The following is a 26,146-nucleotide window of genomic DNA, read 5'->3' as shown; positions in this document are numbered from 1 at the left end:
GTTGCCTGGAGCTACCAAATGATTTTTTCAGCTAGGAAAAGGTCAGTGGTACACCTTACCCAGAGGACTTCCATTATGCTACACTATATTATGTATATATTATATTGCATTATATTACAGATATATTATAATACATGTATTACTATATATATTATTATGCTATATTACATTATGTTACGTTGTATTACATTATGCTAAATCACACTATGCTACAGCTGCCATCATAACCAATAGACCTGCAATAGAAACGTTCGTCCCCTTCCAAAACTGAACCTGGTACTTAAAACAGTTCAGGACTACTTCTTCTAGCTAAAGCTGTACTACTATCCCAAAGCAGTCTATTAAATGCTAAATGTATTGGTGATAACACCCTGTCCTCTAAACCACCATTGTTCAGACATTGCTTAGACAAATTTATCTTTTTTTTTTTTTTTCAACCCATGACACAAAGTTCATACCAAGTCAGCAAGTGTTCTCCAATTCATCACTCACTTTGTACAATACAGCAATTCCTTAATCTTTATTAAATGCAAGAGAAGTTGCATGGAGTTACATTGTGCAAAGGGAGAAGAAGCATTTACAATAGTGCTGCAAAGATTCATGTTTTTTTCTTGAAGCAATTTAAGGCATAAACCTAAGACTGCAAATTGTGAAGCAGTAGAATATAAAATATCCAGTATCCCCAAACCTCCCATCGCTTCTCCACTCCATCTTTCATAAGGTATGTTGTCCATTAACTTCTCTGTAAGGGGCACAAGCCCACTAGCAACTCAAGTGTTACTTACACTCTGTTTAATAAAAAAGAAAACAATTTAGAACAGATTAACAAGATAATTCTGTATTTTCTACACTATAGAAAAGAGAGTTCGATATAAAACTAGTCCTCATACAGCTTTCCACAGTAAGTAATCTGTACTGCCAGGTATTTATTCCTGAACTCTTCAGAGCACTATACCTAGGCAACAGCCATACAGGAATGCTGTAGGCTAATCTTAAACATCCGTGATTAAACTCACCACTTGCTCACTTACTGCATTCATGGGAACAGCAGCACTCATGCCCTATGCAGGGTGCAAGTTTTGCCCTAGGACTTCTCCACTAACACACCTGCTGGAACATTCTGGGCTTATGCATGAGGGCCCAGATCAAAGTTTTATTTAACTCATTACCCATCCCTTTCCTTAGCTTGGTTTTGGTTTTTTCGTTGTTGGTTTGAGGTTTTTTTTTGGTTTGGTTTCTTTTTGTTTTGGACAGTTACTCAGCTTTCCATATGACTTTAAAAAAAACCCCAACCAACATTAAACAGTAGTGGTCAGTGTTACAAGAAGTGAAATGATACAAGCATAAGCTATTCCAAAAGAGAAACTGATGTCAATAGCACCAAAGTATCTCTTCCTTTCAGTGCTCTTATGCTGCAGTCCCAGGTTTTTTTTTGGTCTGAGATCTAGAAGCATTTGAGCCCTCCTGCCATATTTATCAGTTGGAGTTGAAAGATCTTTAAAGGAAGTAAGATAGTATTTTTAAGTTTTATCTAATATCAAGCTTACAGAAGCTATGTAGAGGTTCTGTAATATCTGATCAGAAAACCTAGCACCACAACATGAAACAATTGATAGCCAGCATCTACTTTTACAGATCCTTGTTCTGACTGAGGTTTTCAGACCGTATTTCGCTAACAATGAATACTAAAAATAGATGTTACCTGCTAAAGTTCAGTGTGGCTCCTTTATACTGCTTAACTTGTACAGTATTGAGTTGTCTCTTACCTGCTTTTATGTAGACATCCCTTGCGCAATTTACTGTTTTCAGGTTTGGTGAATTCAGACTCAGTCCTCTGTTCCCCTCCTAAACAGCAGGTAGCTTCTTATCTTACTGTACATCTTGTTCAATTAAGGATTTGAATAGGTTTAATATGATGATTAATTTTGAGTTCTGTAAACTCAGACCAAGACAATTTTTTTTATAACCCTTAATAAGATATCTAGCACCTCTACAAGCCCTTTCAGGAGTTTCAGAGCTGGAAGAGTTCACCAAAAGCACCTTTAAGAACACCTCAGAGCAACAAAAGCCACATCAGAACCTGCAAGAGTTGCCAGAGGCTGACACTATTTAAGTACTATGACTGTTTCTTTTTTTTTTTTTTTTTTGAAAAAGCTCTCCTGTAAAAAAATGACTTAGAAAAAAATTCTGCAATTGCTCATAGATCATCAGATCACGTCACCTAAAGACTTTAAGTAAAAAAATACTGTAAAAATATTTATGAAAACTACATTAAGGCATTAAGAACAAGTTAGAATGCTTTTTACAATGACAGTACTATGATTAAAGGTGCTCCAGCACTCTGTTTCATAAGGAGCTTCACTATATGCAGTGTGTCCATCACATCCAGAACATTGTACATGATCATAAGCCACTAGGATTTGTCAACGTCAATCTGCATTTGATGCCCCAAATCTCATGGTTCTTTTTACTACCAACAGTTGGCCTTGCAATACTTGTAAAATGTGAACAATTGATCTTCATGTCAGGAAGTGTTTCCTTGAGGAGCTGTAGAGAGCTATCAGTCACTATTCCAAATACCTGAAGAGTCTTTAATGTTGGAATTTCACCAAGTTCTCTAGAAGGAGAAAAATAAGAAACTGATCATTAACCTGAACTTTTTTTTTCCAGTCTATACCCAAACTACATAACTGCATTTCTACTAATTTTTTAGAAGAGAACTACTTAAGCTAAATTCCCCTTCCCACTTTTTAAAAGCACATATTTAATTGAAACTAGTTTTCCAAACTGATAATTCAGGAAACTGGCTCAATAAATTGCTTCTTGCTGTTTTTCTCTCTCAGACACAGTGAAAACAAACTGGTTCCTTTCATTCCGTTTCCCTGGACTTAAATATTTATAGCAAGTGGAAGGAACTGCCCCACATGAAGTTTCAGGCTATCGCTCAGAGGACACAAGCCCCTAAGTACTATCAGTCTCCAGTTTGTTAGGACATTTTGGAAAGCAGCCAGCCCTGAGTTCTTGATTGATTTACGTTTGCCCAGTCATCATGTGAACTGTGAATCTGTAAGCAAGTATTGGACAAAATCAAAACGCAGAGACACACAAGCTTATGACAGCACACACTGCTACAGAAAAGGTTCTTCAGATTCCCATTTTGATAGTCCTGTTTCTCTCAAAACGCCTTGGTGTTGATCATCAGGATTGACATCCTTCCTGAGAGGATTAAGATGGATAGCTGCTATACTAATAAAAGGCAGGAAAAACCCACATGCAAGTAACTAAGGTGTGTTTCAGCAGCAACCAATAACTGACACAGCTGCACACAAAAAGCAAAGGAATATAAAGAGATTAGCTAGTCAGCAAGTACTGTCAGCTCTGGTAACTCTTCAGAGGACTACACCTTCCTTGCTGCATAACTGAAAGCCTAATGTTGACACTGGCCCTGGCCACTGGCAGGACTGGAACCTCCAGCTGCACCTCACAGTAAAGAGCACCAGCAGTATAACGCTATTGAAGGAAGACACGATGCACACACTGAGCAGCAAGTTCCATGAGTACAGACTGACATCATGGAAAGCTTATCTCAGATACCTTTGGTTCCAGTCTGGATTCTCAAAGGTACACACTCTGTCATTTTATCTCAGTTCCTTCTTCCTAATTCCTCATATCAGTCAGTTTTTCAAAACAGTACTTGCAATTTTAAACCTAAAATAAAGCAAGTTTAACTTACCCTCTGTATGAATAGCAAACTAAAGCCATTTAAAGATTACTTACACTAATGCAGCAGGTGATATCTGATAACATCGGCTAAGACACAGATGTTGTAGAAAGATGAGTTGATGAAAATACTGGAAGCACTTAGGCTTCAACATCACACTGTCACTGTACATGAAAGCATATGAAATAGAGGTTTAAGTATAAAGCAGCAGTAAATTTGGTTATTTCCAAAATTCAGACTGAGAAATTTAACAAATATCAACTTCTCATGCCATGAGAAGATAATTACACACTGAGATTTCAAAATATTTTAATTGACCAGGTCAAAATCAAAATACACTTTTTTTTTAACAGTTCTGTGGCCAAGTAACAAATTTGTAACAGAGCTGAACTAAACCCTCTCTAGAATGCTAAGCTCATTAACTGTATGCATCTAAATATTTCATTCCACTCCACCTGTTGCCTATGATCACTTGTTAGTTAACAAATCCCATATATATGTATGTAATATTTATGCTAAGGTAATAAAAATATCTTCAAGCTAGTTACCTGCTCCAGATTAGGTCGTGCCAGATAGCAAATCTTTTGTAGGTTTAGCATAGAAAGTGTTTTCCGGTTGTGCAATCCTACACAATCATGAATTACTGCTATGTCATTCCTGCACCACTACAGAGTTTGCAATCCCCTGAACCACAGGGATTTAAGGACTAGCTGCACAGGTCTTCTTACCTTAGATCTAAATGGACGAGGAAAGGGCATCTTTCCACCAGTGTTTTGACATCTGAAAAGAGATCACATAGACTCAGTCCATCTTTCAGCAATAAGACGAACATGCTTTCTACAGCATACTCACTTCCATATAAATTTGTTTATATCTTCTCTACTGGATCCCCACAATTTTGTTAAAAAGATACACATGTAAGACTTACAGCATACAGTTACATATATTACAGGGACTTTTTTAATCCTCAGCAAAACAGATCCATTTGGTCCAAAGCACTGATCATAAAAGTCAAATGCACGAGCAACTTAACAAGTGGATAATTCAAATAATATTGATGTAGAAACCTACCAAGACACCAACGAGAAGAAAATTTATGGCCTGCTGCTTTATCCCATAGTGGGATAAAGGTTTGCCATGCTGCTATTTACCTGCCATCTGTAGATTCTGTCTGTATCCACTTAAATTTAATTGGGTTACTTTTGAAGTAACATGATTGACTGCTGTTTTGACATGTGCAGCTGTGAAGTCACACCAGGACAAGTTCAGCTCCTCCAGCCTACACACAAATGAACAAAGTGTTGTTTGGAAGAATAACTGAAATACAGTTTGAGTTCTAATATTATCTATTACAGTTGATACTTTTAAGGCAAAAACTTTTAACATGTCTATTATCAACTTCCTGTATTCATTCCTAAAAATTTCGCTACAATTAAGGACTGGAGCATGTTGCCCAGCGAGGCTGTGGAATCTTCGGAGGTTTTCAGGATCCAACCAGAAAACATCCTCATCAGCTTGGCCAGTGCTGAATTTAGACCCTGCTCTGGGCAAAGGGTTAAAGTGACTTCCAAGGTGACTTCCAACTGGAATGATTCAATAAAATCTTAGAAAGTGAAATGGTTCTCTCTCAGGACTGCCAAGTGGAGACACTGTCTTTTCGTCTTGCTTCTGGTGTGTGACCTGAATCTGTTACTACTGAACAGATGTTCACATTGAACAGAAAAAAGGCTATCCATTATCAGCCTTGGTCAGATGACCAATTAATCCTAATTAGGATAAAATACTTTACAGTTTTATATAAGTGGTGGCCATACTGTGACTTTAACTCTCTTTTATATGCTTGACTACCTATAGCCTATCACCATTCCTGGCTGGGACAAACTGTTTTGTGCAGGTGTTGTAACCAGAGGACAAAGGCACAATGAAGAGCACAACAAGAGTATTTAGCTGGCAATCTCTGTGTAAATGAAAAAACAAACAGTTAAGTTGCCACTAGCATTCCTAGGATCAGGTTTGCCATCTGCTATTCACTGTGCACTGTACAGACCACCATTCTCTAAAGAGCTCATGATCCAAGTAATCAGACCAAGCAATATAAAGCGTTATCTACCCATGAGAGGCAGAGAAAGATTAGGGCTTTGTCTGTCCATTAACTTGCAACTTGATTAAAAACATGCTTTTGCAGAAGCAAAGATTAAATAGATTGTCCAGCATCTCACAGGAAGTCGGCAGAAAGATCAAGATATAAATCCCAGATTGACTGGGGCTCGGTTCAGCGACTTCCTGCCAGCAGATGGTTTAATTACTGGAGCTGTCAATCTAAACACAGTGCTTCATGACGTAGAAGGTTACTGAAGGATTATTCTGTCATGGATGGAAGGGCAAAATGTTTTCTGTTTCCATTCATGCTGTACTCTGCAAAAGGAGCTCTGGGATTCCACTTTTCAGTTTCAAAAAAACATACTTTCACTTTGCGAGGACCACATACTGCTTTCATGAAGAAAATCAAGTTTACATGATAATCAAAGGAACATAAATGGGATTTACTCACTAACAAGACTTCCTTTAAGGATCTTTAAGGAAACTCATGAAAAACTACTGAAGTACATCTTTGCTATTAAATAAGAAAATAACTTGATAGAGAGAAACTACCTGACTGTTCAGCTAACAATCAACTGTTAGGCATCTAGGAACACAAACAGGCTCATAAAAAAAGATACTAAAGACAAGTACAATTGAGATGTCTATGAAAAAAATAAAAAGTATAATTTTTCTCAGGAATAGAACTAAGTAGGAATAGCAAAAACTATTATCTTACATAGAACAGCTGCTCAACATCAGCTCCAATGCTTCTGCAGAAAACCCTGAGCACCCACAGAGATTTAGTCGGATCAAACTGGGATTCTTAGCAATACTCCTGTAGAGAAGAAAAAAGAAGTCTGATAAAACTTAAATATTGGAACATTGCTTGCATTGCTAGGACATCTGATTAAGAGCTAAGACCCCAGCACATAATTATTTGTTAAACAGGCCCCACTGCATCTTTAGTAAACTGACCAACCTAAGATTGACTAAGGATCTCAACTCTGTACTTGCTGCATCACAGTAAAACTTCGAAAGGGATACTTGCCTACTTACCTGGAACTCCTGAAAAGTCTGCATATTTATAAACTACTAAGTTTAAAAGGAAACAATTTATTTTCGTGCTCTCCTGGTACATGCCATTAAGCACACACCACAGAATAACAGAATGGTTTGGGCTGGAAGAGACCCTAAAGATTACCTAGTTCCAACCCCCCTGCCATGGGCAGGACACCTTCCACTAGACCAGGTTGCTCAAAGCCCCATCCAGCCTGGCCTTGAACACTTCCAGGGATGGAGCATCCACAGCTTCTCTGGGCAGCCTGTTCCAGTGCCTTATCACCCTCATGGAGAAGAATTTCTTCCTTATATCTAATCTAGATCTCCCCTCTTTCAGTTTAAAGCCATTACCCCTTGTCTTATCACTACACGCCTTTGTAAAGAGCCCCTCTCCAGCTTTCTTGTAGGCCATCTTTAGGTGCTGGAAGGTGGATATAAAGTCTCTCCGGAGCCTTGTCCAGGCTGAACAACCCAAACTCTCTCAGCCTGTCCTCACAGCAGAGCTGTTCCAGCCCTCTGATCATTTTCACAGCCCTCCTCTCAACATGCTCCAACAGGTCCACATGCCTCTTATGTTGGGGGTCCCAGAGCTGAATGCAGTACTGCAGGTGAGGTCTCACGAGAGTGGAGTAGATGAGGAGAACCATGGCTTATTAGAGGTGACTGTACCTCTACAAAAGATAAAGCAATCATCCCATTTCTGAAGTCACACTTCTGCAAGATGGAGGTTATTCCAGAACAAAACATGCTGTGACATGCTGTGGGATGAGACAGCAAGCATAGAGGGGTGAGGTGAATCAGGCTTTAAATTCATAAGCTTGGGGGGTGGGGTCCAAAGTGGTGATGCTCACGCAACCACGTCCAACTAGGGAACATGCCGGACCAATCAGAGCAGCAACAAACATTCCCTAGCTGCTTCCCAAGAGAAGCAGGGAGCCAACCGCCTCAAGCGTACGCACAGCTGCAGTAGATCTTTCTGCACCCCTCATGAGAAACCCACATGCTTGAGTACTTCACTGAAGTGTCTGTACGCCAACACGCGTAGCATGGGGAATAAACAGGAAGAATCAGAGATCTATGCATGTTCACAGGACCATGACCTCATTGCTATTACAGAGATGTGGTGGGACAGTTCACGACTGGAATGCTGCCATGGAGGGTTATGTACTTTTCAGGAAGACAGGCCACCCAGGCGAGGTGGAGGAGTTGCACTTTATGTGAGAGAGCAACTTGAATGTCTTGAACTCTGCCTGGGGGCGGGCGGTGAGTTGAATCTTCATGGGTAAAAATTAAGGGACAAGCTAACAAGTGGGACACTGTTGTGGGTGTTTACTACAGGCCACCAGATCAGGAGGAGGAAGGTGATGAGGCTTTCTACAGACAGCTGGAAGTAACGTCACAATCACATGCCCTGGTTCTCATGGGAGACTTCATTCACCCTGACATCTGCTGGGTGGGCAACGCAGCTGAGCACGCACAGTCCAGGAGGTTCCTACAGATCACTGGCGACAACATTTTGACACAGATGGTGGTGGAGCCAACGAGGAGAAGTGTGCTGCTAGACCTTGTCCTAACAAACCAAGAATAACTGGTTTGAGATATCACGATTGGGGGCTGCAGCGACCATGAGATGGTGGAATTCAGGATCCTGTGTGGAGGAAGCAGGACAATACTAAAACCATGGACTTCAGCAGGGCAAACTTTGGCCTCTTCAAGGTCCTGCTTGGAAGAATCCCATGGGTTTGGACTCTAGAAGGTAGGGGGTCCAAGAGGGCTGGCTAATATTCAAACATCATTGCCTCCAAGCTCAAGACTGATGCATCCCTATGAACAAGAAATCAAGTAAAGGGAGTAAGAGGCAAGCATGGATGAATAAGGAGCTCCTGACAAAACTCAGGTGGAAGAAGGATGTTTATGGAATGTGGAAAAAGGGACAGACCATCTGGAAGGAATACAAGGAGGCTGTTAGAGTATCACAGAATCACAGAATGTTAGGGTTTGGAAGGGACCTCAAAAGATCATCTAGTCCAATCCCCCCGCCGGAGCAGGAACACCCAGATGAGGTTACACAGGAAAGTGTCCAGGCGGGTTTTGAATGACTCCAGAGAAGGAGACTCCACAACCTCCCTGGGCAGCCTGTTCCAGTGTTCTGTTACCCTCACTGAGAAGAAGTTTCTTCTCAAATTTAAGTGGAACCTCTTGTGTTCCAGTTTGCACCCATCGCCCCTTGTCTTACCATTGGTTGTCACTGAGAAGAGCCTTGTGACACTCACCCTTTACATATTTATAAACATTAACGAGGTCACCCCTTAGTCTCTTCTGCAAACCAAAGAGCCCCAGCTCCCTCAGCCTTTCCTCATACGGGAGATGCTCCACTCCCTTAATCATCTTTGTTGCTCTGCGCTGGACTCTCTCCAGCAGTTCCCTGTCCTTCTTGAACTGAGGGACCCAGAACTGGACACAATATTCCAGATGAGGTCTCACCAGGGCAGAGTAGAGGGGGAGGAGTATGCAGGGATGCAGTGAGGAAGCCCAAGCTCCACTTGGAATTAAACCTAGCCAGGGATGTCAAAGACAACAAGAAGGGCTTCTTCAAGTACCTCAGCAGCAAAAGGAAGGTTAGGGAAAATGTAGGTCCACTGCTGAATGAGGAGGGTGCCCTGGTGACAGACAATACAGAGAACGCAGAGTTACTGAATGCCTTCTTCACTTCCATCTTTGCTGCTAAAACTGGCCCTCAGGAATCCCAGATCCTAGAGATAGAAGAGAAAGTCTGGCAATAGGTTCCCTTGCTTGAGGAGAAGCAGGTTAGAGATCATCTACACTCATCTTTGAAAGGTCTTGGAGAACAGGAGAGGTGCCTGAGGGCTGGAGGAAAGCCAACGTCACTCCAGTCACGTCAGTGGAAAGGTAATGGAATAGCTCATTCTGGACGTCATCTCCAAGTATGTGGAGGAAAAGAAGGTTATCAGTAGTCAGCATGGGTTCACCAAAGAGAAATCATGTTTGACCAATCTGATAGCCTTCTGTGATGGTATGACTGGCTGATACACGATGGAAGAGCAGTGGATGTTGCCTACCTTGACTTCAGAAAGGCTTTTTACACCATGTCTCACAACCTCCTCATAGGAAAGCTCAGGAAGTTTGGGCTGAACGAGTGCACAGTGAGATGGATCATGAACTGGCTGGATGGCAGAGCTCAGAGGGTTGTGATCAATGGAGCAAAGTCCAGTTGGAGGCCTGTTGTTAGTGGGGTTCCCCAGGGGTCAGTACTAGCTCCAGTCCTGTTCAACCTGTTCATCAATGATCTGGATGAAGAGACTGAGTGCACCCTCAGCAAGTTCACTGATGTTACCAAGCTGGGAGGAGTGGCTGATACACCAGAAGGCTGTTCTGCCATCCAGCGAGACCGGGACAGGCTGGAGGACTGGGCAGAGAAGAACATGATTAAGTTCAATAAGGGCAAATGTAGGGTCCTGGACCTGGGGAGGAATAACTCCAGGCAGCAGTACAGGTTAGGGGTGGACCTGCTGGAAAGCAGCACTGCAGGTAAGGACCTGGGAGTTCTGGTCGACAACAGGTTGACCATGAGCCAACAATGTGCCCTTGTGGCCAAGAAGGCCAACGGTATCCTGGGGTGCACTAGGAAAAATGTGACCAGCAGGTCGAGGGAGGTTGTCCTCCCCTTTTACTCTGCCCTTGGAGGCTGCACTGGAGTACTGCATCCAGTTCTGGGCTCCCCAGTTTAAGCAGGACAAGGAATTACTGGAGGGAGTCCAGCAGTGGGCCACAAAAATGATGAGGGGCCTAGAGCACCTTTCTTATGAGGAGAGACTGAGAGAGCTGGGTCTGTTCAGCCTGGAGAAGAGAAGGCTGAGAAGGGATCTCGTCAATGCTTATAAATATCTCACGGGTGGATGTCAAGAGCATGGGACCAGACTCCTTTCAGTGGTGCCCAATGATAGGATGAGGGGCAACGGGCACAGTCTGAAACACAGGAGGTTCCATCTGAATATGAGGAAAAACTTCTTGGAGGGTGCCAGAACACTGGAACAGGCTGCCCAGAGAGGTTGGAGAGTCTCCTTCTCTGGAGACATTCAAAACGTTCCCGGACACATTCCTGTGCGATCTGCTCTGGTGAACCTGCTTAGCAGATGGATTGGACTAGAGGATCTCTAGAGGTCACTTCCAACCCAAATCATTATGTGATTGTGTGAAAACACATGTCCAAATAGCATCCCCCTGAATGCATTTGTTTGAAAGACCAGAGCAGACATCTAGTTGGCCCAACCTGGAAAAATCCTCACATCCGGTATCTGTATTTGTACACAAGGCAACAGAATTCCATCATTGGTGCTAATTAGTACCCAGTTTTCAGATACTTTTAATCTAGTCTCAAAAGCCAAACTATATTGCTGTATTTGTGGGGTTTTTTTTTTTTACTTCTCTGGTGTGAACAAGGCATCAGAAAGGCCAAAAGTAAAAAGCAGGACACTCAGAGTTTCTGCCGTCTGACCTACGGTCCCTGGCATGTCTACAACCACCTGATGTGATTGAACAGCAGGTTGACCGCACACCTGTTAGTGTCTTTCCAGTTTAACCAAACAACAGTTCATCTGCTTGACAGAATCTGTAATCTTCCAGACACTCAGTGTGAAGTTCAACAAAGAAGTGAGAAACCACACAGAAGCAAAACAAGCATCTGATCAGAGAGCTGCTGAGACCCTTTAAAATAGAAAGTAACCTGTAAGCCAAACACAAAGTTCTCTTCAGAGAACAGAAAATGGAAAATAAAAGTAGATCTGCTGTACAGCTTGCTGTGGGAACAGCCAATGGACACGTTAATCCTAGAGAGATGTGCAAGTTCTCAGGCTCCCACTACTCTGGGGAATGAAAAAAAAGCCACCAAGAAACACTCTTCCAGAGGTGTGTTTCCTCCTCATCTCTTGGAGGACAGAGAGGAAAGAGTCCGCTCACTTAGCCTGCCAGCTAGCTCTGTGAGGTGCCATTTCAAAAGACTCCCACAATGAGCAACTCTCAACTGCTTTTGTTTGCTAGCCTGCACAAAACGATAGCACCAAACAAGAGGTATTTACTGAATATTCCCAAACATGACACTCACTTGATGATGTCATCAGAAAGCACTAGTCCCTCCAAGCTGAGGTTCTGCAGCCTTTCACACCGACAAAGAATACTCTGGAGATCTGCAACAGACACTGTGCAGTTCGACAAATCCATATGTTGAACTTTGAGAGGTCTAAAAAAAGGAGAAAGACAGATTACTAAAATTGCATTCAAACCCGCTCCACAAATGCCTCATACCATAAATATACTCAATACACTAAAACGGTGCAAAGTTTGAAGAAAATAATTATACTTTTGTATTCAGCTGCACACTGGACATACTACTAAGCTCACTGAACCTACTGCTAAGCTACCAGCCAAAACTGCAGAACTTCTCTCTTCAAGAAATTTTCAAGATAGATCATAACAGCTGAAAACCTATCCTGCTGGAGTTACAGAATTCTGTTGAGTTTCCCATATTAAAATGCTGGAGATGTTGACAATTCATGGTTCTATGAGATATAAATTGCAAGTGGATAATAGTTCTTGATACTTTAAAAAAATCGCATTCAATTGGTTTTAAATAACTGACAGGTGAATGGAGTTCCTCTTATTTGAAGACCCGCCTAACCACTGATCAGCTCTTCCACACTCCAGAGACAGCACAAATGCTACTACTGGTGGAGACCTTGAAACCAAAAATAAAGAGAAACTGTGAATACTTGAGAGGTGGTTTCAGGATTCAGAACACACAGAAAAAGCCTTACTTGCTCGTTTTAAACAGTGGATTCCACAAACATGATCTTGGGCAGCGGAATACAGTAACACCTGCAGGCAGCAACCGTCCAATCACTCCTGGCAGCAGATTTCTACCAGTCAGATCAAGAGTCTGCCAGAGAGATTCATCAAACCTAAAGCACAGAACTTTACTTGTTAGTGAGTTATTAAGGGTCAGAACTATGTGTACAACCACAGTGTCACTAAAAACTGAGAGGAGGGAAGCCATTTAATAGAACTTTCTAATGTTAAAATGTGAGCCACCTTTTGATTATACACACATTTAACCCACATAGAGCATAGATTGAATTACACATGAATAAACAAGACGAGAACCAGACCATTTAACAGTCTATTGAAGCAAAGGTTTTCTTATTGCTAAATGATGAGAAGTACTACTTACGAAAGATGATGCCATCTCTTGCAAATCTGGGAAACTTTCAACAAATCATATAGGGGCAAATATGCAAAGATTGCCAAAAGCAATTCATCTGGAAGTGCGTCCCAAGAAACACCTTTAGGGAAAGAGGAAACATGTTCTAGTTAAAGCTGATCAGATGCCTTGTTTGGCTTGGTTGTTAAGAGCACCTCTATAGTCTCTGAAGGCTACACTGTCAGCCCACTACTCATCCCCCTTTCAGTTCTTCATTGTAGGTTGAAGATATTACTGCCATCTTTGCCTTCTTATGACTGGCAAATGCCAAGTTTTTTCCTTAAAACATGCATACTAACTATGACCCCCACAAGAATTATCTGATCTGAAAGAATATGGTGTGATCTCAACTTCTCATGAGCAGATAAAAGGCTCCAGAAGGTGCTGCCATTCACATGGGGATTTCTGGGTGGTGGAGCTCAACAACAGCTGCCTCTGGCCCAGCACTCCCTCTTACTTAAAAGCAGGGAATTCCCACGTTTCATATAACCCTAGTAGCTGGAGAGAGTTTTTTGCTTATTTTGCATTCCGTAGTTGCTGCAGACTGAAACCACATTTTGACACCAGACAAAGGAACCCAGCATTCTATAACCCCTTCTTCAAGTGCCCAAGGCCTCCAGGTTGCAGCCCTGCTCTTTCCCTACAGGTCCCTTTCTAGCCCAAGAGCCTTAACACCCTTCGTTGCACCTCCCCTGTGGGTCTCGGGCAGGGTTCCTGGCATTGCTCACAGCTCAGCTCCAACGCGGAGATGCTGCCCCTCTGGCATAGCTCAGCCTGCATGGCGACATGTGGATCTGCACCCCTTTGGTCTGAGGACCAAGTATCTTACTTCTTAGATGCTTATGTAAAAAAAAAAAACAAACAAAAAAAAAGCAAAAAAGGAAAGAAAAAAAAAGAAAAAAGTCAAGCTCCACAAGGTTTCAAGATTATATTGGGGATAGCAGTGCCAATAGTCCATATTCATCTGGCAGCTGCAGCCATATTTTGTGAAGAGCCTGGCCCTGCTTGGTATGTGGGCAAAATATGTCCTGGAATGGGCCCCCTGGGCAGAACAACAGATGCAGCTCAAGGCCATGCTGGACCAAGGTGCCACGCAAGACCCAGGCAGCAAGGACGGACACAGGGACATGCAGCACAATCCCCCGGCACACACAGATGGGTTGGCAGGGCCCAGCAGGAGACAACCATGGCTGACACGGGTCACAGTTCTGGAGCCAGACACACCACCTCTGCTTAAAGGCTTGCATAAAATTTATCAGCCCAAGCCTGAAAGCGATCAGATCTAGAAGTCATATTCTTCTGGGAGAGAGCAAAAAAAGCAAAGAATACAGTATGAATGACTTGTGATGCCCACTTTGCATTTCTACTGAAGAGCAAATGAAACCTGGACCAGGGTGACAGTACCTGACTCTGCCTCTCGGAGCAGCCGAGGCCGGCGCACAATGACAAAGTCTCTTTCCTTCTCCTTCACCTTCTGCCGTTTCTGAGGAGGACAGGATGACACCAGCAGGTCCTGTGGCGTGTTTTCATTGCCCAGCTTGTCCTTCTTAAGGACAGACACTCCCATGCCAGAGAGAAACTCCGAGGTCTTGCTAGAGTCCCAGTCCCAGGTGAAGCTGGTGGAAACATTGCTGCTGGAGGATGGGATCTCCTGGAGGTGTTTCCTGCAGACACAGCAAAACCCACCAGCTCCCAAGGTACCCCCAGACTGACCCCGAACACAGGATGGGGCTCCTCGTACTGCAGCATCTCACGGTCACGCGTAACCCACCTCCCCGTGCGGGGCAGTAACTGGAATCAAGGCTGCGGGCGCAGGGAGCACACGCAGCGGCCAGAGCGGAGGCGTGTGCTCGGCCAGGCGGCTTCACGCCAACAACCGCCCGCGGACGGAGCGCGCCCCGCTCCCGGATGGAGCGGCGAGGCGGGCGGGGCGCTCACGAAAGAAGCCGGTCGCGGCGGCGCAGGCCGCGCCGCGGATCCGGACGCGGCCCCGGCACCAGCCGCCGCACGGGGGCGGGGAAGGGGCGGCCGGCGGGAAGGCGCGGGGCGGCCGTTGGGCGCCAGCAGCGCCCGCCGGGCGAGCGGGGCCGCCCCGTCCCTCCCGCGGGCCCTGCGCGGGCAGCGGGGGCGCCGGCGGGATGCCCGGGGGCGGGCTGCTCCTGCGGCTGCCGCCCGCCGCGGGACCCCGCGCCCGCTGCGCCTCCCGCGCTGGCCTCGGGCACGCAAGTCCCCGCTCCCGGGCTCCCCGGGGGACCCACGCACGCACTCCCGCCCCGGACGCTCGGGGGACCTCAAGAACCCACGCGTGCGTCTCCGGGACGCGTGCGCGCTCCCGACTACCGGGACGCCCACGCGCACCCCCGGGCAGAGGGGGGAACCGTGCACGCCCCCGCGAGGGCTCGCGCACAGCCCGGGCACCACGCGGTTCTCCCCCGCCCCTCCGGCGGGGATGGCGTTGCGGGCGGCAGGCGCCGCCGCTCTCCCCGTACCTGTGCATGGCGGCGGATGCCCCGGAGGCGGCTCCGTGCGGCCCCGCGCTCTGCAGCTCCGCGCTGTTCCGCCGCGCGCGCGGCGCAGCCCCAGCCGGCCGGAAGCCGGTCTGCGCCCGCCGCACAGCCTGCCGGGAGTTGTAGTTCGCCGCGCGCACGCCTTTGCCCAGCCGCCCGCCCGCTCCGCGCGGAGGGGCCGTACCCACAGTGCCTTGCGCCGCCTCCGGGGCGGGGCGACGTGAGTGACGCCAGCGCCGCGGGGGACGGCGGGCGGGCGGGCGTCGAGAGGCAAATGTTGGCGGCCGCGGCGGCCCCGGTCGGCCTGACGCGGAAGGAGTCGGGCGCGGCCGCCGCTTTCTGCGTGGCGATCTGAGACCTCGTGCGGAGGCGGGCGGCGGCGGGGATGGAGCGCGGCGGTGACCCGCGAGGGACCGGCTGCTGAGCGGGGGCCTCTGCCCGCGGTGAGGGAGCGGGGCGGCCCCGCGGGCCGTGCGGCGGGCGGGCACGGGAGGGCCGAGCCGCGGCGGAGCCGCAGCGCCGAGTCACGGCGCGGGGGGGCGGGGGCCTGCGCCGGAGCAGGCCGGGCCGGGCGCGGCGCCGTGGGCAGCGCGGGTGCAGCCGTGGCGCGGGTCGGGAGCGGGGCACCCTGGGGGCGTCCCGGGTTCCCTCTTGAGGAGGCGGTGAGGAGGGGTGGGCTGGGGCAGGGTCGGCGGGAGGCTGGGGCAACGGCAGGAATCGGCGTCTTCGTGCTTCTGCTCACAGCTGCTAATTTTTTCCGTCCTTCGGGGACTCCAAGCACGCACGTTTAAGACATGCATGTTGGTGTTGGTTAAGCGTCCATAGACTTTGATTCCGAGCCCCTTACAGGCCAGTGGATGTGCAGTGGTCAGCTTCACCAGCTGTCTGGCACTGTCTGGTTTGGAAGACCAGAATCGCGCTGACAGTGACATTTTACCGTCAAAGGTTTTCCTGCGTTTTGGAAACGCCTTCACTGTGAAGGCCTGAAATTGAGGGACTGCCGCTGTATTCTGGTCCTATCTCTCAGCATGGTAGTTTAAAGTCTACAGTTTGTTTGCACCGTGTTTCAGACTTACATCAGGCTTTCCTTCAGTAATGCAGCTCTTCAGGCTTTATCTCCAAAGTACTTGTTTTGAAATTGGTGGGGATGGAAAACTAATTCTGAATACACCTACTACTCTGCTCTTAGTCAGTCAGTTGCTTGTGAATGCTGTCCTTTGTTTACAGGGTAAGGATGGAGAGACCTGCCTATAAAATTTTAGATGGTAACAGAATGCAGGTCAAATTGTACACAGCTATTAAGTCACATATGGATGGTGATGTGACTCAAATCAGCATTCATATAATCTTAAAAAAAATGTGTTAACGATTTCCAGCTTTAGCTAAAGTCATGGAAGAGTTGTCTAAAGGCTATTTAAGTGGTAATCACATGAAAGAAAGGTGGTATTTTTAGTTTAAAAAACCAGGCTGCTTATATTTAACCTGTTCAGCAGCCCCTTTTTTTCTTTGTCAATATTTTCACTTTTCTCTGTTAATGCATGGGAAATTGAAAGAAGAATTTGCTGAAGGGGATAAAATCCAATTATTTTTTAAAAAGCTCTGAATTACTGAATAGTCTTAAGTTTGTCTTAATGCTACATTAGGGTTGTAATCATGTGATTGACTGCCATACTGGTACCTGTGTTGTGTGCATGCATTGGTCTGGCAGCCCAGGTAGCAATTTCTGTTCTTTTTTAAGATTCTTATTGCAGCTGTAGAGCTTTTGTATCTGCTTTTATTTTAGTTCCTCCAACCAAGTTGTTTTCTTCAGTGTGTATTTCCAGAGTACTCCCCCAAACTCTACGAAAACATCAGTCTCTGTGGTACTTAATGTCTGTCATTAGAGGACAAGACAGTGCCGTGTAAAAGCAAGTAAACTTCCCACAGGTTTGTACTGATGGTCCCTGCTTGCTTTTGAACACAAAAATGTCTTTGTTCCTTGGTAAGGTAAGTATTGTATTTAGTGCTTCTGTAGAGAACTTGGTATCTCCCACCAAAGCAAAGAATACTTCCATTTTGAATTGAGTTAGGGCAGGAGTTTATTATTTTTTGATTGTTGTTAACAGATACAAAACTTGTTTCCCTAAAATCGATATACAATCAAATGTTTAATCAGTCCTAAATCTTTTCTTCTTTGCAGTATAGTTGAAATTACAGGTACTAATAAAATATCAATTAGTATATAGACTGACTATTGTTTCTTGGAAGAAGAAACCTACGCAAACTATGTTTTCTTTATTTATCGCAGAGCTTATTTCTCTCAAATAGTGCAATCGGATAACTTCTCTGGTCAGTTTACTCAGGCAGTTCATGATTATTTTCTTTCTTTAGATAGTTTTCTCACTGTGCTGAGACTAAGCAGCCCTTTGTATGTTGTCTGCTTATTAATACTTACCTTTCCCCAAGCTGCAAGGGTCCATGTGTAATAAGGAAATAAAACACAAAACAAAATTCCTCCCCAAAAACGAAGGAAAAAGAAGTCCCAACAACACACTAAGCTGACTTGGATATGAAAATGCCTGAAGGATTTATTTAGATTATTGCTTTAATTCTTGTTCTTTTTCAAAGATTTCTAAAATGCAAATTTAGCCCATTTTGTTGTTTAGAGATGGAAGTGTCAGGGGCTTTTAGTGTGGGGCAGTTCTGTCAGTCCAAAAAGTGTCTGTAAAGTGAAGTCTAACTTTGGGATTCTTAACAGCATAGTTTTGCAGAGGAGGGCATGCTTCAGAAACATATCACAGGTGTTGTGGCATACTGTTTTGTTAAGTGAAATGTACTGGAAGAAACAACAGGAACTAGCAGTCTGACAGAAAGGCAGAAGTTCATAATTGAACTGGCGATTGATATTCTGCTGGAGATGGCAACTTTCGGTTTATACCTGCCGCTGAGTTGTGCATTCAGCTTGAGAGGGGATATACTGTTGCCCAGATGATTCTTTCAACATGCTGTGGCTCTCACTCAGTTTCGTCCAGTGCTGTCTTTGATATATCTTTCATAGTTCGGTAACTTTCTTGGTGCCAATTTTTTCACATGTAATTATGGTGTTGAAAATACAGAGTAAGGCAAGGAAACGTCTAGCTGCTTGGTTCTTCAAGTGTTTTACCTGAAGTATCCAAGATTTCTAGAAATGTGGCTTTTCCAAATCGCTTTGGTTATCTTTATGTGAGAATACCTGAAGAACAACAACAACAAAAGGCTATAGTATTAAAGAAATTACAGAGGTACTAAAGATAGGAAAGCCAGAAGCATGGTGACTGTCTTTATTACTAGTTTTTAAGGACAGGGAGACCCTACAGACTAGCAGACTAGTCTGCTTGCTTTTAGATTCCTGAAAAGAAGTCTGGAACAAAAGCTATTTCTAAGCATCTAGAATATAATAGCTGAGTAAAAGACAGCATTGGTTTGTCAAGGACAGTCTGTTGAAATAATCTAACTTATTTCACTGACAGGCCGGCTATATACGAGAGGATCAGCTGATGTCTTATATTTGGTCTTTAATAGGACTTTTGATTCTGTTTCTCAGGATGTTTTTGCTGGGGAAGAACAGTTGGGAACAGCTGCTGTTGTGATTAAGAGGCCAGTCCCTTGTCAACTACTCTTCGGTATTTTTTGCAGTTTTCATAATGAAATAATGTAATTATTAAAACCTAAGGCACAAAGCTGGGAGGGATTGCAGACGTTTTTGAGTGTGGTAGTGGAAATCAAAATGCCTTGAAGATTCAGAAGCTTGTGGGAGGGGAAAGGATACAAATGAGTGATGTGGCTGCGCTTAAGCAGGAGTATCAGCTACACAGATACAGGATAGAGAACAGTGTTGTGTTTTGTAGAGGGAAGGAATTTAGACACCATAATAAGCTGAACACATGAAGGGAACATCATGCAGGTTATACTTCTGTTTATACATTTCTGTAGGGCATGTGAAGTGATGTTTACCGTCAGTTCAGGCCTTTTCAGGCACTAGCTGGGATACTGCAGGGGTTATTAGACTGACTGGACCAATTATTAATACATTAGTCTGCAAAATGAACAATCTGCTGGTAAAATGCTTTCCTGCAAAGTTTGAAAAGAATAAAACTGGTACAGTCTGATCTGGTAACTGTGAAGAAGTTCCTTCTTCACAGACATGCACTACTATTTTTAGCCCTTCCTTAGGAATATAATATGGGAATGTTAAATTGGTGCTGTATAAAAGCTCTAAGAAAGTGTGGGGAGTGTTTTGTTCTCTTGCTGTTTCATTTAGTAACTTGCACATTTCTTTACCAGGCAGAGTAGTTTAGTTCATTTGTAATGTGGATTGTCATGAATGTAGTTAGTCTTGAGGCTGGCAAGGTAATTTAATGCTGTTGATAGCAGGGAGTCTCCAAGGGAATTAAGTATGAACTGACCTCATTATGGTGTTTGCAAAGAGTTATTACCTGAGTTTGGACTCTACAGAGGCTTTCATGTCAGATGTTTGAAATGTATGGCCTGTATAGGGGTTGCCAAACTCTTCCATTCACAAAATTAAAAGCTTACTGATTTTGCCTGTGTCTGAAACATAGCAAGAAAATCCTGAGCCTACACTAGAGCATGTCTTTGTCTTTCTGTCTTTTTTGGTTAAGTTGTGCTTTCCAGTGCCAGTGTTTCAGCTTTTGATGATCTTTGTCTTAATCTGTAGCCACCTTACTTTCAGAAACAGGGTATGTGGATAGATACTCTTTCCTTCAGAGTGAGGAATTTTGTTACGTTTTGTCATTGCTTCATAGGAGCATCTTCTAAGCAGTTGAACGTTGTCCAGTACAAGAGAAGTCTTCTGAAGTAGTTCATTGATCTCAGAATAACATTCTTTAGGGGTTCAGGAACTACAGCCAGCTGATACCAGGGAGCCATGTGCTAATAGTGAGAAGCCTGTCTAAATAAAATGAAGAAACAGGATTATTGGTAAGGAACTTACCTTTCTTTGAGCTAACGGCCAGGGTCAGAAGCAAATGCTGCTTGCCACAGGAAGACGCAGGCTTTATTTACTGCAGTAGTATATGTTAATGTCTGATAACAAGTAGTTCTAGTAGCATGGGTCCCAAATATGACTGTCCTGTTAGGCAGGATTTAGTTCTCAATGAGAGCTCCTCTCAAGCATTGCATTTCTCACCTTGTCATTTTTTTCTATTTAAGCTCTTTGTGTTAAGAACTAGTTTTAAGTGGCTTCTGTCTAAAAAATTTGAACTATAATTTTGAAAATGCATATGCTTTTTTTCAAAATAACTGTATTTGTCATCAGTCTTGTAAAAGTCAGGCATCTCAGTCTTTATTTTGAGATTAAAATAGAACCAGGTGAAGAGCAGAAAAATGGAGTTTACTTTGATAACTGCAAAGTTGCTTTTGGCTTTGAAAATTAGTTAGGTTATGGAAGGACTCAATTCCTTCTCTATTTTAGCATTTTCAGTACGTTTTTATAATCTTTTTGGAAGTTCCTTTATGGTGTGGAGCATCTGGCACAAAAAAATTTCACCTTTTGTTTTGATAGCAGCTCTTTAGGTGTGACTGTAGTAAAAAATTGTATAGGTGTGACTAATGGAGGGTATACTGTATATTTTTTTTTTGTTCACGTAGCATAAGGTGTGGCTATAATAGGCACACAAAGCTACATATGGCGGATAGCACTGCCTTAACAAAGGTGATAAATAGTTTTTCTTTTCCATTCATTTTTTCTGTTTTAATTTGCTGCTATACTATAAACATAAAAGGCACTGTTTTCTGAGGAAACAAGAATGGTACAATAGAATAGAGAAGTGATTGAGAAATAGGTTAGATATATCCTACATTCATGATATACAAATGATCTAGCCAAAATGTACAGGCACATAGTAAGGGGATACTTTGACCTAGCAGAAATGCTAATAATTTGAGAAACGCATTAGATGAAAGGCAGAAGATTAAAAATAAATATGTGATCTTTGATAAGAAACGGGAAGGTAACTCGACCTATTTTCAGAATATGGGATGCTCCGCGTATAGCAGCCGATATGGCATAAACAGACTCCTACCACTATTTGGAAATTAAATGTGAAAGGAGCAAAATGGGGGGAAACAACATGTCAGGGAACCAAATCACAGAATGATTGTCCTGTGTGACCTCAATGGAGTACTGGCATCACAAACTCTGGGATTTGGTAGTGGAAATAAGACACTTTTCACTGCTTCGTGCCCTCATGTATAACAGATCTGCTTCAACAGTGTACTGAGAGATTAGTAAAGTAAACGCTGCACTTCTACAAATTCTGAAGGGATTTAAAAGTAAATTGAGGGAAATTTTACTAGTAGCATTTCTTCTAAATCTCTTAAGTTCCAGTGGAAAGCAAAAAACACTGAAAATGCAACTGCGGAAGCCGCAGCAAAAGCCATTTCAGTTAAGTCAAACCAACTAAAATGGCAGTCTTGGTGGAGAAGCAAATTAGCCTGACCAGAGTAATAAACTTTTTAATGTGTGAAATGTCTGTGGTAAAACGATGCTTATTTAAAAGGTCAGAAGCCATTTAACTAACAATGTAACAAGTCAGTGAAATTTTCTCTAATAGATTTGTGCAGCTCACTGGCCCTTTGCATAATAGCATGCCTGTATGAAGACATATGAACCTTCTAGGCATTTGCAGCAGTCCTGACAATAACATAGAGAAACTAAACCCAGAAAGATGAGCAAAGCAAAACCATGTTATGGCAAGACTAGTAACAAATTGATTGGGACCTTTGTTTCTCTGAAGAAAAATAGAAGAGGGTCAGGAAGGTGAATTAGCTAGCATGTTCCCCACTTATTACATGAAATTTCAAACCTAAACCAGGTACATCACAAGTAGACTAACACACACTTTGCTGTGTTTCTATGCTTTGTTAACTGAGCACACCATTTAAATGTGTAGTTGAGGAACGGTCCATTTAAAAAATTGTTCACTTGATTTCCAGAAATGTTTAAATTAAACATATAACCCTTTGTCTAAATTAGTTGATTTATTCTAGAAGAAAGAAAAGACCAGAAGAGATTTGCTTTTCAAATTTATACTGGACTTACAAACTTGGTTTATAGTCTTATTCAATGACAGATTTGATTTCTGGATCTATTGTATATCAAGAAGATGAAGAGGCGTTGTCCTAATTGTTGCTAGAAATTGCAAAATTGGAATGACATAATATTTTGACTTCTGCAGAGGACTTTAAAACACTTTGCTGAAAATCTTATTCTTCATCTGATCAGAGTTCTTGTCATGTGAAGTAAAGTCTATTAGTATGTTTAAAAATGTCTGTTAAACAACTCTTCTCTGCATAAATATCTTCCATAGATTTTAATGTAATTAAATGTCTTTTTTTCTTACAGTTTGGATCTGTGTTCTTAAGTGAGCTGCGCTGTGTGGCTGGAGTGAACATTCAATAATGAGTGGTGCAGCTTTGGGCATTGAGATAGTATTTGTCTTTTTTCTGGCCTTATTCCTACTTCATCGGTATGGAGACTTCAAGAAACAGCATAGGCTGGTGATTGTAGCAACATTGTTGGCTTGGTATCTCTGCTTTCTTATTGTATTTATACTGCCTCTGGATGTCAGTACGGTAAGAAACTTGTGAGATTTTCTGCTTAGTTGTGTAAAATGTGTATGGTATTTTTTTTAGTCATAATTGCAACAATATCTTAAACAGGAAATAATTTTTCCAAACAATATTTTACTAAACTAAACACTTGTTACCTTTTGCATGACAATGTCTGTGTTTGCAATTAATTTTATTTTTTGTTGATCTCTTCAGATAAAAAAGTCTATTTCAAACGTTTTAAAATTTCATTATTTGTTTATAGCAATTTTTTAATCTGCTTAGGCAACATAAAAACACTAAGTTTTTTATTTACTTGTCCTGTAGGTTGCATGCTGGTTTAAGTGTTTATTAGTGTAATTGCTCCCATATGTAAACCCGGAATACAGGAAATGTCTTTAAAAATGGGCCTTATGGTATTTAAATAAATGTTGTACCTTTTTCTGGTCACTGATATAAGATTAATTGTCTTTTAGACTATTTATAATCGGTGCAAACTTGCCGTTAACTCCAGCCCTGCAGAAAGTAATGGCTCTGATGGTACTCTTGCTCCAAGGTATCAGCTATATGTTTTTTTATTTAGTCTGTTTTTAAAGAAGTATTTCTGATTTTCTCTTTTTAAATGGTAGGACTGTAATGTGTTTTTAAGGCTAATAAGCAGGTGTTACTTGTGTGATATGATGTCTGAAGATTGTAAGCATACAGGAAGGTGAGGGAGAAGTGAAGACAAGTGCATCTGCATCTATTGGTAGGAATTTATACAGTAGTTCTAGCTGATTACCTAATCTTAGGTAAATACATAATTTGAAAACTATTCCATAGCCTTTCAGTTTACCTATAGTTTCAGAAAATGCTGGTGGATGTCGTACTATATGTGACTTGAATATATCAAATAGAAGTATCAATTTAAGTAGTAATCGAGCAGATACTGTGGTGGTGCTACTCAGATCTTAAAACTTTGTTTGAAACCTTTGGTCACTCTACATTTCATTCTATGGTAGTTTGATAGTTTTGAAAATATTTAGGTGGTGTACATAAAAACTCACCACTCAGGCTTAACTAGTTTGATCTTGGAAAACACCAGTTATTTCTCAATAGATACTCTTATTAAATTGACTTTATTGCCCCTTGCCTCACTGTTGTTTCATTACCTAGACAGGCGTGGGTTAAAAAAATTGAACTGTCATAGTGTGGATGAGCACTTTGTCTTTTGGTCTCTTTAAACTAAAAGACTCTCATAGCTCTTCTGGTCTTCTGAAGCAAACACTACCTGTCAGAAGAGTTTTGGCTCAACAAATCAAAGTGTATATAAGCCTGACTAAACCCAGCTGGGTGACAGAAGAAACAAGTAATACATCTTTTTTACCACTAAATGCTCTGGGTATTAGAGCTGGGTGATGGGGTCCCTAGATATATTTTAAAAACCTGCTGCACTAGCTAAAGTTGAATGGTCTTCTGCTTACAGAAGTGTTTTTATTTGCATGAAAAAAAGTATTTCCTGCCCAAACAGAAGACTTGTTACCTTAAATTGCTTAATTGCTTATTTCTCTTTAGTCTTTGAGCTACTGCTTTTTTCTCTAAGAAAGCTGTCTTATCCAGATATGTTATTTGCAGAGCGGAGAATGATAAATATTTTTAAAGGGTGGGTCAGTTTATTTTCTTCTGAGATGCTTGATGGTTGAGTACTTACTCAAATAGTAGTGTATTACTTCTATGCTACTTTCAAAGACCTTTCTAGATAGGGGAATTTATAGAAAATATTTTTTTATACTCTTGATGTTACAACTAACAATAAGCTTCTTTACATTGTTGCAGCAAGCCAAAATGTTTAAAACCATGGAGTTATATTCCTGATGGAATTATGCCAATTTTCTGGCGTGTTGTCTATTGGACGTCGCAGTTTTTAACATGGTAAGTAAGACAAAAGCATGTAACAAAGGCTATAATATAGATATAATTTTTAAGTGTAACATCTTAACGGTCATAGCATACTCTTTAAGAATATATCTCACTATTCCACAAAGCTATCTAATCATATATTATTTTTAGTGAAATTTCTCTAATAATTACTGTACTTTATTGAGCATACTTTTTTTTTTATACCTTTTCAGGTGGCAACCATGTATTCTTGGTTAAATTTTGTAGTTGAAACTGAGCAGTTTACCCATGGAGGTGTTTATGGATAGATTGTCTGAAAAGAAAAGTGATTTTGGGCAGCAGAACACCAAAATAATTCCACAAAAAACCTGGGTAATTTTTGAGAACTAATTAAATTATTTGGTTTTGTGTGGAATCCTATATAAAGCTATAGATACAGCTACAGCAAACTCATTGTCTATGCTTTTGGGCTAGATTGATGTGTGGTTTCTTATCAACCTAACATCAAATAATGATTTTTGTAGCTCAGTCAAGAATATCAGGGTTGGTAGCAAGTTCTTTGATAACAAAGCTTTTTATTATTAAAGTCAGCTTGTTTAACGTTTTCCATCAGACCAGTACATGTAGAATAAAAACATGTAACTAGCTAATTTTGTTGGAAGCTTGGGAGTCTTTAGTTTCAGCACCCCTGCCTCAGTATCCTACCACTGCTAAACTACATTTTTTGGTTTGTTTTGTTTGGCTGATGTGGTTTGGTTTTGTTTGCTTTGCTCCTAGGATTCTTCTGCCTTTCATGCAATCATATGCCAGATCAGGAGGGTTCTCCATTACTGGAAAGATTAAAACTGCATTGATTGAGAACGCAATTTATTATGGCACTTACTTGCTGATTTTTGGAGCATTTTTAATATATGTGGCTGTAAACCCAAACTTCAATTTACAATGGTAAGAATAATGTAAGCACTTGCATGAGTTCTTAAGAAATTGTCCCAGATGATCTCTTCTGTAGATGAAATGGGTCTTTAAAAAAACAAA

General features: G+C 42.4%; 2 protein-coding genes across 3 annotated transcripts in view; one reads left to right on the top strand and one right to left on the bottom strand.

Moving 5' to 3' along the window:
- Positions 1-550: 550 nt before the first annotated feature.
- Positions 551-15,709, bottom strand: SKP2 (S-phase kinase associated protein 2). Of its 2 annotated transcripts, XM_065656328.1 has the most exons (10): positions 15,626-15,709; positions 14,541-14,800; positions 13,107-13,218; positions 12,694-12,837; positions 11,985-12,119; positions 6,540-6,638; positions 4,873-5,000; positions 4,450-4,501; positions 3,778-3,885; positions 551-2,617 (listed from the first exon to the last, which is right to left on the bottom strand). In XM_065656328.1, the coding sequence occupies exons 1-10, from the start codon at positions 15,631-15,633 to the stop codon at positions 2,404-2,406; spliced, it is 1,260 nt and encodes a 419-aa protein (XP_065512400.1). In that variant the 5' UTR covers positions 15,634-15,709; the 3' UTR covers positions 551-2,403. The 2 variants fall into 2 exon arrangements, with proteins under 2 accessions (XP_065512400.1, XP_065512401.1); XM_065656329.1 differs by lacking the exons at positions 11,985-12,119; positions 12,694-12,837.
- A 181-nt stretch (positions 15,710-15,890) lies between these two features.
- The window catches only part of LMBRD2 (LMBR1 domain containing 2), a 36,547-nt gene continuing 26,291 nt past the window's right edge, over positions 15,891-26,146 (top strand). The window contains exons 1-5 of the mRNA XM_065656240.1: positions 15,891-16,086; positions 23,028-23,257; positions 23,710-23,789; positions 25,049-25,144; positions 25,889-26,056. Of these exons, the coding sequence (XP_065512312.1) occupies positions 23,084-23,257; positions 23,710-23,789; positions 25,049-25,144; positions 25,889-26,056 (518 nt within the window). The 5' untranslated portion in view covers positions 15,891-16,086; positions 23,028-23,083. The remainder of the gene's footprint in view (positions 16,087-23,027; positions 23,258-23,709; positions 23,790-25,048; positions 25,145-25,888; positions 26,057-26,146) is intronic.

This window comes from Caloenas nicobarica, chromosome Z, assembly GCF_036013445.1.
Source record: "Caloenas nicobarica isolate bCalNic1 chromosome Z, bCalNic1.hap1, whole genome shotgun sequence".
NCBI lineage: Eukaryota > Metazoa > Chordata > Aves > Columbiformes > Columbidae > Caloenas > Caloenas nicobarica.
The sequence above is the reverse complement of the archived record's forward strand: the minus strand, read 5'-3'. Positions and strand labels throughout refer to the sequence as shown.